General features: G+C 38.5%; 1 protein-coding gene across 1 annotated transcript; it reads right to left on the reverse strand.

Moving 5' to 3' along the window:
* Positions 1-1,079: 1,079 nt before the first annotated feature.
* Positions 1,080-4,145, reverse strand: LOC129475530 (AP-2 complex subunit beta-like). Its single transcript, XM_055267631.2, is given in 3 exon segments — positions 1,080-1,826; positions 1,828-3,448; positions 3,451-4,145. Coding segments are annotated over 3 exon segments (2,796 nt in total). The 5' UTR covers positions 4,097-4,145; the 3' UTR covers positions 1,080-1,297.
* Positions 4,146-17,244: the final 13,099 nt, after the last annotated feature.

Consider the following 17,244-nt stretch of genomic DNA (forward strand, 5'->3'; position numbering starts at 1 on the left):
TATGCTAAGGGAAATGAGCCAGACGCACAAAGACAAATAGCACACAACCCTATTCATATGTAGAATCTAAAAGAATTGAACTCATATAAGCAGAAAGTAGAATGGTGGTTACCACAGGCTGGGCCTGCAGAGTGAAAAATGGCAAGATGTTGGTCAAAGGGTACAAAGTTTCAGTTAGTGAGGAGGATTAAGTTTTAGAACTCGATTGTACAGAATGGTGACTATAGTTAATAGTTGATTGTATATTTCAAAATTGCTAACAGAGTAGGATTTTTGTCATCATCACAGAAAATTAGGAGTATTTGGGTCAGATACAGTGACTCATGCCTTTAATCCTAATGCTTTGGGATGACGAGCAATCAATTGAGGATTATTCAATCGTTTCAGGCCAGGAGTTTGAGATCCATTTGTGCAGCATAGCTACACCCCTTTTATACACACAAAAAAATTAAAAATAAGCCAGGCATAGTGGCATACACGTGTAGTCCTAGCTACTCTGGAGGCTAAAGCAGGAGGATTGCTTTAGCCCAGGAGTTTGAGGTTGTAGTGAGCTATGATCTCACCACTGCACTCTGGCTTAGGAAATAGAGCGAGACCCTCTCGGAAAAAAACAAACAAACAAACAAACAAACAAAAAACCTGTAAGTATTTGAGGTGATGGATATGTTAATTAGCTTGATCTAGTAATTCTGCAATGTATACATATAGCAAAAGATTACATTGTATCACATAAATATAAACACAGTTGTTATTTGTCAATTAAAGCTAAATGAAAATAAATAAAAAGCAGCCAATCCACCTCATCTTCTGAGATTGGAGAAATAAGATGATTTGGGAGTGTGAGTAGGAATACCTTTGTAGGTGTTTTGGTTTGAAAGTTGAGAAAGTTTTTATTATTTTTTTTCAATGACACTTTTTCTTGCTTTAATATTTGTTGTCTTTCTCTGCTTTTGAAATGAGCTCTCAATTACAAAATACCAAACTATACTCAAAACAGGGTGTAGAAAAAGCCAGCCGTTGGCACAGTATGGAGAAGCCCACAAGTAAAGACAGATAGCAGCAGCAGGTGGTGAGAGGTGGGAGGTGACTGAAGCAGTGGTTACAAATGTTCAAAGGAAGCTAAAACTATCCAACAGATTGTGCCTTAATATTAGCACAGGTTAGACTAGTTACTACCTTGCTGGGTGGCCTCAGTGTGTTTGGGTTCAGATTCTACACAGCAATACAATTTCTTCCAGTTAAGGGTTCTTGGCTTGCACCAATCACAGCATGATTGGAGGGTACTGGACCAGTCTTGTTAGTTTTTCAAAATACTGTCGTAGACCTGATAGATGTATTGAGAGACTTCAAGAGTTCTACGCTTCCATGACAGCGAATATTTGGGGTTTCCTGGCTGGATACGTAGATCGGCCAAAATCCAAATGCCATTAGTGAGCTTCAGGGATTGGTACAGAATGTCCTGCCCTTCCACATTCCTCTTGGCAATGGTATAAACATTATTGTTTTGCAACTTGCTGGAGACAGTGTCAGCATTTAAATGACATTCCTTAATCTGAAACTGAAGTTCATTTTCGTTGGGAATATTCTTCCATGTTGCAAGGAAGACCTGGTGCTCCATTTTGCCATCTTCTACAAAAAGCACATTGAGTGGGCTGAGGCAGCTGAAGTAGAAGACATCGATATTGTTTTTCACAGCCACCTGCAGGTTATTCAGAGGTTCCATCTTCATGACTGGGCCCAAGGTGTTGAGAGGCAGGGAGACATCAATGCTCTGGTTTGGCATCAGTGGTGTATGGGTGGCCAGAGGAGTGCTGGGGATGACACCAGTTAAACTGGATTCCAAAATCCATCCTATGCTGCAGAGCTTTATTGGTGAAGTTCATTTCCATATAGATGTGCCCTTGATGGTGAGTAAATGTTCCTGAAATCTCCAAGCCTTTAGCCTTTACTGCAGGTAGCCAGACAGCCTTAGGAGCCACATACCCACCGGGTGCCATGCCTGTCCCTGTGGAGAGTTGAAACAGGTCATTCAGGCCACTTCTGACCACAGCAGGTGTAGGTGAAGGAGCAAAGGTTGCAGGCACCGATGATGGGATGAAGGATTGTCCCACTAGACTATCTAGTCCTCTTCCTAGGAGATCCACTGCTCCCATGTGCATGGAGGACACCTGTGGCACATTGACTGGGAGACTGAGGTCAAGGTTTAAAAGACTCCCCAGAAGACCTTGAGAGTGGATAACCTGAGGCTGTTCCAGGTTCGTTGCAGTGGTGGTGCCAACAGGGCTGTCACCTGCATCAGTGCTCCCATGATGAATTGGCAAGTGTTTACGATGGATTCCATGACTTCCGTCCACAAAAGCCTTGGAAGGCTTATGATACACAGAGGCCAAAGAACCAATGTGGCAGATTAGCTCCTCCAACACAGTTGGCTCAATAAGTTCCGTCTCCTCAGAGATCAGTGGCTTCTCAGACAAGACTACTTCTTTAGCCGTGAGAGGGTCAGTTGAGAGAAGAACCCAGTAAATATAGCCCAGTTCTCGAAGGTCAGGATTATCAGAATCCTGTGTTGCCAAAGTCAACATCTGCTGGACTAGCTCCTGTGTTTCTGGTGGTTTCTTGAGAAACAGCTTCATTACGGCAGTAAGCAGAGTGAGCTGCACCTGGGTGCTTTCATCATGAAAACCCTCCAGGAAGCTTTCTAGTAACTCATCTGCATTGTCAATTCTTTCAGCATATTCTCCCACAATCCAAATCATAGCCGCTCGAGCATCTGGCTCATCCAGCGAGTCTAAGTTCTCACATAAAGTGGCAATGATACTTTCATACTTGTTGGAGTATTTGTGGAAGATGTCCCTGATGACAACAATCACTTCTTGGACCACATAATTCACTTTGGTCTTGGTTAGATCAAGCAATGTGCTTACACAGTGCTCTGCAGATTGCTTCACCTTGATGGCACACCGTCCAATGGCCCACACAGCTTTTCAAACAAAGTCAACATTCACCTCTGTGGCATATTCCTTCAGTTCTGCCAGAACCTGAGCAATGTTGGCTTGTGATGCCAAATGAATCCTGATGTCCAACTTCTCTAGTTTAACGTAGATGGGATCATTGTATTTCACAAAGAAGACTTCGATTTCCTGCTTCAAGATTTCAGGCCTTTACTGGACAATTAAGTTGATGTTCTTCAGGGAGACATACTGCGCTTCTGACTCCCCAGACATCAAAGTGACAAGTGGAGGGGCTAACTTCTTCAGCAGCATATTGTGGTAGTCAGAATCCTTAGGTAACAATTCTAGAAACTTCATTAGGACTTTTACCGCTGAAAGCACCACTGCTGAGTTGGCATGGGATAGCTGGGGAGTTACCAGCTCACAGATTCTCTGAGCCTTCCGATCATCTTTAGGGTTGTAATTAGACAGGCAGTCCAGGATGAAAATCTGGCCCCTTCAGTGCACTTATTCAGGGCTGTCAGCAGCTTATTAATGTTCTGTGTGTTCAGATTGAGTAAGTTGCTGTTTGGGTGAGACTCACTGATTTCAGATAATGCTGCTACAGCATTAGCCACCACCACTGGATTTGAATCTGCTATGAGATCCCGTAGAGAATCCAAAAATCCCTGATCGTCCACCATTTGGGCGTTGATATCATGGAGTTTTGCCACGCATACTGCTGCTGTTTTCCGAACATAGGGATCCTCATCCTCCAAGCACTTGAGGAGGGGCTCACAGAGATATTCTGTAATTTTGTCTACCCAGATGCACCCCGTGATTCTGACTGCCAAGGCTCGAATCAAAGGATTAGGATCTTCACAGTCCTTCACAAAGCTATTTACAGCTATGATGGCCATGACTGGCTGACTCTTGGCATAGTTCATCAAGTAGAGATACACAAGCTTCTTTAGTTTCAGATTGTCAGTCTGCGTACAGTTCACTATGTCTGGAAAGACAGCACTAACATCCTTCCCCATGGTCATAACAGCAATCACTTTCTTCACAGCCTCCTTTCTCTTTTCTTTCTTTTCATTGTTGAGTTCAGCTTTTAGTTCAAATATTTCTGCTTTTTTATTGGTTGCAAAATACTTGGAGTCAGTCATGACTTTGGATCTTTAATGTGCACTGGGGGCGGAGGAAGAGGCGAAGGTGAAGGTGAGGGCAGGGTGGCGGCGGCGGCAGCCAGAGAGCATAGCCCAGGAGGTGGTGTAGTGGTTCACATGTGGTTGCCTAGATTTTATTGATGAGGTAAGAACAGAAGTGCTCCAACAGCAATCTGTGTATATATCTATAATTGCACTGGGCACAGCACATTGAAATAATCTATGTAAATATCTCACTCCCTAAACCACAGGTTTTTGAAGTGTGATTCAAAGACCCTAGGAGTCCCTAAAATAATTTTAGAAGGTTTACAATATCCTCCCTTTTCAATACTGTACCTGTGTGAGACTTAAATGTTTTCATATATGTCAATCAAATAACATATCACAACAGATTGAATGAAGTAGTTATGACAATCTACTTCTTATTTTTATTTAGATATTAAATACATTTTCAAAAAGTAAAATAATCCTACTCTTCTCATCTTTTTTTATAAAAATATCACAATTTTTAAGAAAATGTATGTTAACAATGCCAATATGTAGTGGGCTTATTATTGACATTTAAAATAAACCAATAAATTAGTATCGTAAAAATTTCTCAGTTTGAATGCAGCAAATATTAACAGATACAATGCAGATAAACAAAAATAATTTTGGGATTCTCAGTAATTTTTAAGAGTGTAAAGGATTCTTAAGACCAGAAAGTTTGATCACCACTAATCATAGGATTGCTGAGGGTTGGGCCATCACATTTGTCTTTGTATCTTCAGGGCCTAGCACAGTGACTGACATATAGTAAGTGCTAAGCACACATTGAATTGAACAGAAATTAAATACCATGAGTAAGGGACAGAGAGCTTGCACTGAGTTCTGAAGATATATGCTTGCTGAGAAGAATGTGAATGGGAGCTGATCAGGGGTGAGCAAAAGGACTGTCAACAGACTTTGAAGACCCTGATGAAGTTGGAGACCATGAATTTATAAACGTATCAGTCTTCAGGATTGTGAGATTTTATTCAACAGTAATAAGCTGTGTACATGCAGGAATAAGGGATGTCACAAAGAAAAAAGTCAAAGGTTATGTTTTCTTATCAATCTACTTTTTTTCATAGGCTTAGGACAGAGCAAGGAGTAAATATACATATTATCTAAATATACATAATCCTTGTCTAGAGTGTGCCCTTTATTCAATGTTTATTTCTGAAGTCAGTGTGTATTTTTTCATATTTTTACATTGATATATCAAAGATATATATATTCTTGGGGTTCGTGATATTTGGCGCCTGTATAAATGTGTAATGATCAGTCAGGGTAACTGGGATATCCATCACCTCAAACATTTATCTTTTCTTTGTGTTGGAAACATTACAATTCTTGTCTTCCAGCTATTTTGAAATATACAATACATTATTGTTAACTATAAGTTTCCTATTGTACTGTTGAATATCAGAACTTATTCCTTCTGTATAACTGTATTTTTGTACCCATTAACCAACTTCTCTTCATTTCCTCCTGCCCCTTTCTCTTTCCAGCTTCTGGTAACCATCATTCTACTCTCCATCTCCATGAGGTCCCCTTTTTAGGTCTTAAGAGTGAAAGCATGCAATATTTGGCTTTCTAGGCCCGACTTATTTTACTGACCATAACGACCTCCAGTTCCATCCATGTTGTTGCTAATGACAGGATCTCCTTCTTTCTAAAGGCTGAATAATATTTCATTGTGCATATAACACAATTTGTTAATCTATTTATCCCTTTATGGAAACAGGTTGATTCCATGTCTTGGTGATTGTGAATAATGCTCCAATAAAAATGGGAGTGCAAATATATTTTTAATACACTGATTTTCTTTAAGATACATACTCAGCAGCAGAATTGTGTGATCATATGGTAGTTCTGTTTATAGTTTTATGAGGCAAAGTGTGTATTTTTTATGAGAATTCTCCAAATGCCTGTTGCCATTGCCCCATCTCTCTCCTTTTTCCCTATAAACAAATGTAAAGAAAGCTAAACGAAAGAGAGAAAAGCTTCTATATTGGTTCACTAATCTAGGACATATTGTAACCCTTACTGAATGATGGTCATTTCATTTAGGCGACTGATAAACTTTTGCACTTTTTCAGGATAATGTTCTGAGTTATCCTCACAATTTAAAATTTATTAATAGTTTTTCCAAGTAGAAATGTTTGTTTTAATTTCTAGCTCTCGGTCTTTACGATTTCTGTGGGTAAAATTAATTCAAGCTAAAATTTGGAATATTCTCTTGGATCAGCAAGAGTTTTTAAAAATGGAAACAATCGCTTTTATTTTGAAAATTGGATTTTTTAATGAAGGGGTTAGAGATAAGGTTTTTATAGATGGAGACATTGTTTATTATTAATGTATTGAAAAATCCAGTCTGAATGCTGGAGCCTGATCTTAGCTTTTAATTTAGATTTAATTTGTATTAAAATAGCCAATAGATGAGAAAACCGTATTAATATAATGAACTAATTTGATCCAATATAATTTGATAATGTTTCTTACATTTCCTCAACTTTGTGATATTGCACTTGACAAAAGTCCTTTGTAATAATTTTGGTGATCTCATTTCACTGGATGAAAACATTTATATTCTGTGCAATGTTTTTTTCAAGAGTTTTAGGATTTTTGTATTAATCATTTCTTTATAATTTTTCAGTGTTCCTTTTTAATAGTAAAAGTAATAAATATTTACTGACCCAGATTGTACAGTGTGATTTGGCACACATTAACATCTCTGACCTCATCCTCTGCTACTCTAATCCTCACTCAATTTGTTACAGCCACATAGGCCTCCCAACTATCCATTGACCATGTTAGGTACACATCAAACTCAAACATCTTTTAGTTGCCTGGAATGCTGTTGCCCAGGAAATCTTCATGGCTTTTCTGCACATCTTCTCATGTATTTTTGAATTACTGCCTTCCCAAGTAAGTCTTTTCTGTCCAACATTTTTAAAATAGCAACACCACTCTCCATTCTCCTTCCCACATTTATTTTTTTCCTTAGCACTTACTATCATATGAAATAATATGCATAGTATTCATATGTCTAAGTAAATGTGGGCTTGAAATTATCTATTTATGTCACAGCTGTATTTCCAACATCTAGAAAATGTTTTTCTATATTCCAGAAAAACATATTTCCAGTGCCTAAAACATAATAGTTGCTCAAAATATATTTGTTGAATAAATACATGATTATAGAAAATATAGGGGACATGCAGAAGAGCAAAGAGGAAAAAAAGAAGGACATTCATTATCCCACAACCTGGAAATAATCATTGTTATCATTTTGGTGCATTCTTATGAACATATAAATACACACAAACAAATATACATATGCCTGTAGTAGTAGAGGTCGTGGTGGCAATAAATTTAATAATAAGAGTAACAGTAGTGTTAATATTTGTTGGCAGTGTTATCATAACATATTATATCATTTGTTAACCACGTTTTCTCACTTAAAATATTTATCATGACTTTCAATAAAATAGGGGCTTTATGCAGGTCACCAGTCATCCATCTAGACATTGACTCCATTAGTTATTTATTTTTATGTAACAAATTACCTTATAAATTGGTTATTTAAAACAACAGATATTGATTATCTCACAGTTTCTGTGGTTAAGGAAGTTTAGAACAGCTTAGCTGAATGGTGATGGCTCAGCATCTCCCCAGAAGTTGCAGTCAAGATATGGACCAGGCTGTTTTCACCTAAAGGCTGATGAAGGCTAGAGATTATACTTTCCGAGGTGACTTATTCTACCTTGGCAAGTTAGTGCTGGTCATTGGAATAAGGCTTCAGTTCTTGCCTCTCCATGAAGCTATTTGAGTGTTCTCACATGTCAGCTATTCTCTCCCTCAAGAGAGGGAAAGGAGGAAGTCACAGTACCTTTTATGACCTAGTCTCAGAAGTTATATGTTATCACTTCTACTTAATTCTATTTGTTAGAAGTGGGTCACTAAATGCAGCCCACAATCAAGGAAAGGGAAATTACTCTTTTGAAGGAAATTATATCAAAAAATGTGTAAACATCCATTTTAAACCACCACACCAACTATGTAAGTTATAAATATAAGGAATGTTGTCAGCAGCAAGACTAAGGATCATTCCGAACTCAATAACATAAGCTGGAAGCAATACTTGCCAAATGTAATATAGTTTATATCAAGTTGCAATGAGTCCCTGGGAACTTAAAAACAGCTGTTATTTTCAAAATAGTGGGAACATTTTGTGGAAAGTAAGTGGAAGAAATTCTGGGGAAAAAAACACAGACACATTAATATTGTTCTATTTAGAGGGAAGAGTTGGAAGTACAGATTCTTCCCACAAATTCCTTCCTCAAAAAACAAAGCAATAGCACTCCAATGCTACAGAAATAGTGCTACCAAAGAAAGTAAAGCCATGTATTGCATTTTTTAGTGTTTTATGACACGCATGTAAAAGGGTTAGAGACTAAAACGAGGTGGCAATCACTAAAGTAAAATAATGGACTGGGAAAAAAAGGTATGAGAGAGAGAAACAATAGAGTTTCATCAGAGACGTTTTCATGGTAAAGATAAATGTCAGTGAAAGAAAGGCAAGTTTATGAGGAAAGTACACCTAGCCAAAGAAAACAAAGTGTTTACAAATTAATGTAACTATATCCAACCCAACTTTTTAACAACTTAGGCAGCTCACCTAAAAGGGAAGATTAAAAATTAAAGCCAAGAATTATTCCAGTGGGAAAATATATACTTAAAAAAATGAAGCTGGTTCTAGATGTGAACATTTTCATAAGCTTAGAAAGAAAGCACAAGATAATGTTCTGATTTCATATAACTAAGAGTGAGATCTTGCCAGCTACCTTCTTCTACTCCAGAAAACTGACTGACTAAACAGACAATAGAAGCCATCATCTCTACTCTCCAGTGTTAAGTATTTGATGGTCTCCAGATAAACAGGAAGGAGATCAACTAGAAATCATCAAAATTCTTAGGGAAGCAAAGATGGATAGAACTATTCTATTCAAACACAAATGAAAACAAAATAGGACAAATAAAACCTTCTGCAACTTTTTGGAAGAAAAAGTATTGCAGGAGAAATTGAACGAAGAACATATTCTGAAAGATTTGTATGACAAAACAGAATCACAGTTAGACAAAGATCAATTTAAACTTTTGAGGCAAGGAACATAAATTTCATATACATAAAAATGAGAGGAAAAATTAAAAATTGATTAAGATACAAAGGAAGTAGTCACAGCTAAGAGACAAAAAAGGGAAAAATTATCCCATAATAAAATTTGAATATATTTTGAAGAATCAAGGCACAGAAACAAAACTGTATAAAATGGAATCCATGACATTAAGATTCCTAGGATTCAGAGGAAAAGAAACACAAAGGTGATTAGAAGAAAGATTAACAGACGTGAAAGACAGAAAAGGCTGTTTGAACATAAAGTTGACTGGTGTGGTTGTGTGTGAGAGAACAGGATGACAGAGAAAATGTTTCAAAAGCAAAGTGTGATATTGATGTGAATAATCATCTTATTGTTCAGATAAAAATGATCATTATATATTTATTATGTACCAAGAAACATTAATAAAAAGAACATAACAGCAGTACATGTTTGCATGAAATTATTAAAACACAGGATTAAGTTTTTAAATGTAAAAGGTCACAGCAAAACTTTACATGCAAAGGGCACCATAACAAAATGGAATAAATTCTGCAATAGTACAATAAAATAAAAGTAAAAATCAATAGCAGTTAAATAGCACCCCTTCCCAATTATCTATTTGGAAATTTTAAAAATAATACTCTTTCCTTCATTGCATGAATATTTATGAGCATTAACACATCATGAAGTCTTCTAGATATTAACAAAATAGCAGTAAACGAAAAACGTAAAAAGATAAACCTTTATTGAGTTTCTATTCTATTGAAGGGAGAGAGACAATACAAGTCTCAACAAGTTAAATATATCGTGTGTAAAATAATGATTAAGTGTTATGGAGAAGGGCAAAGCTGAGAAGGATAGGGAGTTTCAGCAGAGCCTGTGTGTGAGAGGAGGTGAGTATACGATTTTTTTTTTTTTTGAGATGGAGTCTCGCTCTGTCACCCAGGCTGGAGTGCAGTGGCACTGTCTCAGCTCACTGCAACCTCCGCCTGCTGGGTTTTAGGCAATTCTCACTGCCTCAGCCTCCCAAGTAGCTGGGATTACAGGTGCCCACCACAACGCCCGGCTAATTTTTTCTATTTTTAGTAGAGAGGGGGTTTTGCCATGTTGGCCAGGCTGGTCTTGAACTCCTGACCTCACGTGATCCACCCGACTGGGCCTCCCAAAGTGCTAGGGTTACAGGCGTGAGCCACCACGCCCAGCTGAGTATACGATTTTAGATTAGGTAGGAGAAGATCTCCCAGAAAAGATGACTGGAAAATGAGAGATCGGGTAATGTAACTATCTGGGTAAAAGAGCATTCTCGGAAGAAGAAAAAGCTAGAGTAAATGCCTGCAAATGCGAGTGAGTGTGCTTATTGCAGTCAAGGAAAATTGAGAAGGCCAGAATGGTTGGAGCAGATTGATTCTGATAGAGGGTAGTGGATGAAGTCAGAAAGGTAGGAGAAAGCATGAATCATGAAGGGCAGAAACTTTCAGATCATAAGGATTTTGCATTTTATTCTCCACCAGATGGGAAGTCATTGGAAGAGTTTGAATAGAGGAGTAACATGATCTGATTTACATTTCTGAAAAATTCTTTTGACAGCTGTATTGAGATCACTGTACTCTACAAGTGGGAAGTAGGGAAAGTTGTTACAGGCTATTATGATGATCCAGGCAAGAGGTGATGTTGACATAGAACAGGGTGTACAATGGAAGTGATAAGATCGTAGATATATTTTTAAGGTTGAGGCAGTATGATTTGTTGATAGATTGGATGAGCAGTATGAGGAAAGAGAGAGGAATAAAAATGATTCTAAGCATGAGCAACTTACAGTGATGAATTTGTAATTTACTCAGGAAAGGATGATTTAGGGACAAGTGTAATCTGGTGAAAGTATCAGAAGTTGTTTTAGGTCGTTATTAGGTTTGATATGTCCAGTAACATCCAGGTAGAAATGTCAAGAAAATAATGGTATAGTTGAATATACAAGCCTTGAGTTCAAGAGTGAGAACCAGGCTATCAGTATATATTTTGAGATCAGTCGATGAATAGATGGCATTTTAAGCTATGGACTGAATAGAAGTGTAGATAGAAAATAGATGGTTATAGTCCTTGGAGATTAGAAGGAACCAATAATAGGATGAGAAAAGGAATGGCCAGTGAGGTAGAACAACTAGGATAATATGTTATCTTAGATACTAATCTAAGTAACTCTTGGGTTAAAAATTTATATTTGAGATTATAAACTACTTGAAAATTACAGTCAGTGAAAACACTTCAGGTTAAAATTTGGGGCCCTGACCATAGTGAGAGCTACAGCATATTTCAGAGTGTGACTTAATTAGAAAAATATAAAGAATAAAAATAAATAAGTGTCTACCTCAATAAACTGAAAAAAGATAACAAAGTCCCCAAATAATGTAGGAGAAAATATTTGAGTTAATAAGATCCAAAAAAATATTTCCTATTAAAGGTACAATCAGGATGTGTTAATGTTCTTGAAACTTAGTGTAGTCACTAACATTTATCGAAAACTTATTAAGTGCTAGGCACTGTTTTAAACACTACATGAATTATATCATATGACAAGGAATCATTGGAAGCAATTTTACTAAAGTTGAAAGTAAGACAAGAATGGACACTATCACATTTACTATTAAACATTGTATTGCAGACCCAAGACAATCTAATATGAATATTTTTTAACATGTGAAAATATGACAAAAAGGAACAATGTCAATATTTACATGTGATCTGATCATCTACTTAGAAAATTTAAGGAATTCAACTGAAAAACTATTTATTTAATAAAATTTGGTAAAAGGATGTGAATTTAAGATCAACATGCAGAAATTTATACAAGGTCTGTACATTGGCAATGCCCAATTGTGAAACAAAATAGAAAATAAAAATTGATTTATAATTGTTATGAAAACCATGAAACTACCTAAGTATAAACCTAAGAAGGCATGTACATGACCTTTATAAAGACACTTTAAACTTTACTAAGGGCATGAAACACACCTAATATAGGGAGGAAAAACCTACATTTATCAGTACTCAATGTTATAAATATGTGAATTTTCACCAGAATTGATCTATAAATTTAATTTGTTTTCAATCTAAACAATTCATACAAAGTATTTTGATAGGATTTAGCAAACTTGTTCTAGAGTCATGCATTAATGGAGAAGAGAATGCATGAGAACAGACAAGAAAATTATTGTAAAGAAGCAAAATGAAAGGTATATGCCCTAATAGTTATCAAAATACAGTATAAAGTTTTAGTAAAGCCGTACAATATTAGTGCATAATAAAAATGTAGATCAATTGATAGAGAAATTTGGAATAGACATTTCTATATATGTAAATTTAAGTTATGGAAAAACATTTCAAATAAAAAAGTGGTGACATATGCAATAAATAAGTTGAGATAATCAGATATATAGGTGAGAAAAGAAATGAAAATAAGTAGTCTTTCACAATATACATATATGTTAATTATAAGTTGACTGAATGTATAGATGAATAAAAAATCAAAGTATAAAGTAATACTTTCATAATTTAGAGGAGGTAATCTATCAGATCTTTATCACACAGTCAAAATTAAAAGATAATATATAAAATGTATATAAAAAATTAAATGCCAATAAAAAGATGTGGAGATAATATTGGAAGCATATCTAACAAATACTCATGCCTGCAATATATAAAATTCCTATAAATTAATAAGAAATAGAAAACCAATCTATTAAGTTTTTGGAACTTTATGGATTATATAAAAATAGCCAATAAACATGAAAAATGTTCAATCACATGAATAGTCATCAAATCATTTTAAAATTAATGTAAAAGTTAAATATTATTTGTCGGCCAGGTGGGTTGGCTCATGCCTGTAATCCCAGAACTTTAAGAGGCCAAGGCAGGTGGATCACAAGGTCAGGAGTTCAAGACCAGCCTGGCCAACATGATGAAACCCTGTCTCCACTAAAAATACATAAAATTAGCCAAGCATGGTGGCAGATGCCTGTAATTCCAGCTACTCAGGAGGCTGGGGCAGGAGAATCGCTTGAGCTCAGCAGGTGGAGATTGCAGTCAGCAGAGATTGTGCCACTGCACTCCAGCCCTGGCAACTGTGTGAGACTCCATTTCAAAAAAAAAAAAGAAATATTATTTGCCATCCATTAACTGGGGACAAAATTCAAACCTGATATATCAAATAATAGACCATAATTATTTAATGATAATCAATAGAAGTACAAATTTTAAAGTGAGCCCATTAAAATCAAGAGATCAAGAAAGTTTATGTGCACTGATTTTCTCACCTTTGGTAATGGGCAGTAAATAAGTAAGTGATCTCTCAAAGATTGCCCAATGTAGTATAAACTACCTGTGGTATTATAATAAAAATAATGATTTACAACAGCAGAAGTATTACAACACTGAAACAGAGAACAAACAATGAAAAATCCATTAAAAGAGAAAGCATTCTATAAAATAAGGTAAAAAGATCAAACATCTATAACTTTAATAAGTATTGTGACAATAACTCTACCTATTAGCTAATAAGAGAAAAAGACTCCTATAGTTCATAGACAAGAGTACTGTATTTGTAAAACATGGTGACTTAGAATGGTTGAAAGTTAAACAATGGATAAATAAAAAAGAATTAAAACAGTAGAAAGTCGAGCTTGCACAGGAACAAATATTTGAATTCCTGGCAAGAATCATTATGTATGTATTAGTTTGCTAGAGCTACGAAAATAAAACAACACAAACTAGGTGGCTTACACAACAGAAATTTATTTTCTCATAGTTCTGGAGGCTGGGAATCCAAGATCAAGCTGTCGGCTAGTTTCGTTTCTCCTGATACCTTTCCCCTGATCTTGCAGATGACTGCCTTCTTGCTGTACTCACATGGCCTTTTCTCTGTGCATGCATGCCCCTGGTGTCTCTTCTTCTTATGTGTACACCAGTTGGTTGGTGGATATGAACATACAGTTAGATAGAACTAATAAGTTATAGTATCAACAGTACAGTAGGAAAATTATAGTTAACAATAATTCATTGTGTATTTCAAAATAGCTAGATGAGAAGAATTGTAATGTTCCCAATGAGAGGTGACAGCGTGCTGGCAGCCCTTGCAGCCCTCGCTCACTCTTGGTGCCTCTTCAGCCTTGGAGCCCACTCTGGCTGTGCTTGAGGAGCCCTTCAGCCCACCGCTGCACTGTGGGAGCCCCTTCCTGGGATGGCTGAGGCCGGAGCCGGCTCCCTCAGCCTGCAGGGAGGTGTGGAGGGAGAGGCACGGGCAGGAAGAGGGGATGAGCATGGTGCTTGCGGGCCAGTTAGAGTTCTGGGTGGGTGTGGGGTTGGCGGGCCCCACACTCAGAGCAGCCGGCTGTCCCCGCTGTCCCCGGGCAGTGAGGGGCTTAGCATCCGGGCCAGCAGCTGCGGAGGGTGCACCGGGTCCCCCTGCAGTGCCGGCTCACCGGTGCTGTGCTCGATTTCTCGCCGGGCCTTAGCTGCCTCCCCACGGAGCAGGACTTGGGACCTGCAGCCTGCCATGCCTGAGCCTCCACCCCGCCCTCCCCCACCCCCCGCCATGGGCTCCTGTGCAGCCTGAGCCTCCCTGACGACTGCCACTCCCTGCTCCATGGCACCTGGTCCAGTCGACTGCCCAAGGGCTGAATAATGTGGGAGCACAGCACGGGACTGGCAGGCAGCTCCACCTGTGGCCCCAGTGCGGGATCCACTGGGTGAAACCAGCTGGGCTCCTGAGTCTGGTGGGGACTTGGAGAACCTTTATGTTTAGCTAGAGGATTGTAAATACACCAATCAGCACCCTATATCTAGCTCAAGGTTTGTAAACACACCAACCAGCACCCTGTGTCTAGCTCAGGGTTTGTGGATGCACCAATAGGCACTCTGTATCTAGCTAATCTAGTGGGGATGTGGAGAACTTTTGTGTCTAGCTCAGGGATTGTAAATGCACCAATCAGCACCCTATCAAAACGGACCAATCAGCTCTCTGTAAAACAGACCAATCGGCTCTCTGTAAAATGGACCAATCAGCAGGATGTGGGTGGGGCCAGATAAGAGAATAAAAGCAGGCTGCCTGAGCCAGCAGTGGCAACCCGCTTAGGTCCCCTTACACACTGTGGAAGCTTTGTTGTTTTGCTCTTTGCAATAAATCTTGCTAATGCTCACTCTTTGGGTCCACGCTGCCTTTATGAGCTGTAACACTAACCGTGAAGGTCTGCAGCTTCACTCCTGAAGCCAGCGAGAACACGAACCCACTGGGAGGAACGAACAACTCCAGACACGCTGCCTTAAGAGCTATAACACTGCGAAGGTCTACAGCTTTACTCCTGAGCCAGTGAGACCACGAACCCACCAGAAGGAAGAAACTCCAAACACATCTGAACATCAGAAGGAACAAACTCTGGACACGCTGACTTTAAGAACTGTTAACACTCACCGCAAGGGTCTGTGGCTTCATTCTTGAAGTCAGTGAGACTAAGAACCCACCAATTCTGGACACACCAACACAAAGAAAAGTTAAATGTTTCAGTTAATGGAGATCCCAATTACCCTGATTTGATCATTACATATTGTATACAGCTATTAAAATATCACATGTACCCCATAAATATGCATAACTAATATATAGCAATTAAGGATAAAAAAATACACCAATTCTATGGGATTAAGGCCCTATTTTTATTACCCAATTTATCCATAATTACCTTTTTAAAGCCCTTATTTCCAAATACAGCCACATTGAGGGTTGGGGCTTTAACATATGAAATTTGGAGGTACACAATTCAGCCCATAACAGAACACTTTAAAATAATTTTTAAAAAGGTGTTTTTTCCAAGATGGTGGATTGGAGTCAGTGTTAACATGCCTCTCTCACTTTGAAGGACAGAATAGGGTGTAGAACTTTACATTGTCAACTTTTTTTCCATGGAGCAACACAGGAAATTAACAGGGAAACTGACAGAATCCACAGATCCTTTGAAAGAAGTGGTAGGCTGCAGCCTACACCATGAGACAGGTAAAAAACTGCAAATCTCTATAGTGTGAAACAGGGAAAGACTGCCTCCAGGATACACATCCCCTTTGGGGAACCTGAAAATCAAGGCCACAGGGGAAGGCCTTAACCCTACCCAGAGTTAGAACTTATTTAGGAAGCAGGGAGAAATACAAAAGTAGAAGAAGCAGTGGGAAGTGCCTTGTAGGTAGTCCTCATTTTCAGCACAGACTAAGGGACGTCATTCCTTATTACATGCCTTGGGGAAGTCAGACAACTAGCTCACGCAGTGGTCACAGATTTAAAGAAGCCCCCAACTGAATTTCATGATATAACATCAAATTGAGGTGAAACCCCTTGGCCAGAACCCAGGGGGCAAATGGGAAATGCACTGAAGCCACAAATGCAGGAGTCAGGCACCCAGCGTTGTGGGCAGATAGGATGGGGCATAGTCTGAATGCCGCAGTAGTTATTTCTGCATGGAAAGCTTATAGCCTGGGGCAGATTTGAGTTCTGAGCGCAGGCTGCCTAGAATGTACGTCAGTGCTGCTAGTGGTGCTCTGTAGGTGTGAGATCTGCCTTGTCAATTGTGTGGAATCTGGGTGAGACTTACTGCTGCCTGCTACTCCCTACTCCTTGTGTGAACTCTTCTGTGCAGCAGAGGCAGTTATACTTCCCTCTGGAACATTACCTGATTGACCTGAGAACTTCCCCCCTACATCCACAGGGGCAATAGTTTGCCCTGTACATGGAGAATCAGAGTACAGACCTGCCTGACCCAGCCTCCACCTGGGTGTGCCCCTTTACCCGCCCTGGTAGCTTAACACAAAGGACAGAATGTTTTGGGAGCTTTATGGCCCCCCTCATCACCTGAGAAACCAGAATAACACCCCTGGGCAACATAGGGCAAGCTCAAATCCCATTGCCACTACCACAGCTAGTAT

This window comes from Symphalangus syndactylus, chromosome X (genome assembly GCF_028878055.3).
Source record: "Symphalangus syndactylus isolate Jambi chromosome X, NHGRI_mSymSyn1-v2.1_pri, whole genome shotgun sequence".
NCBI classification, from domain to species: domain Eukaryota; kingdom Metazoa; phylum Chordata; class Mammalia; order Primates; family Hylobatidae; genus Symphalangus; species Symphalangus syndactylus.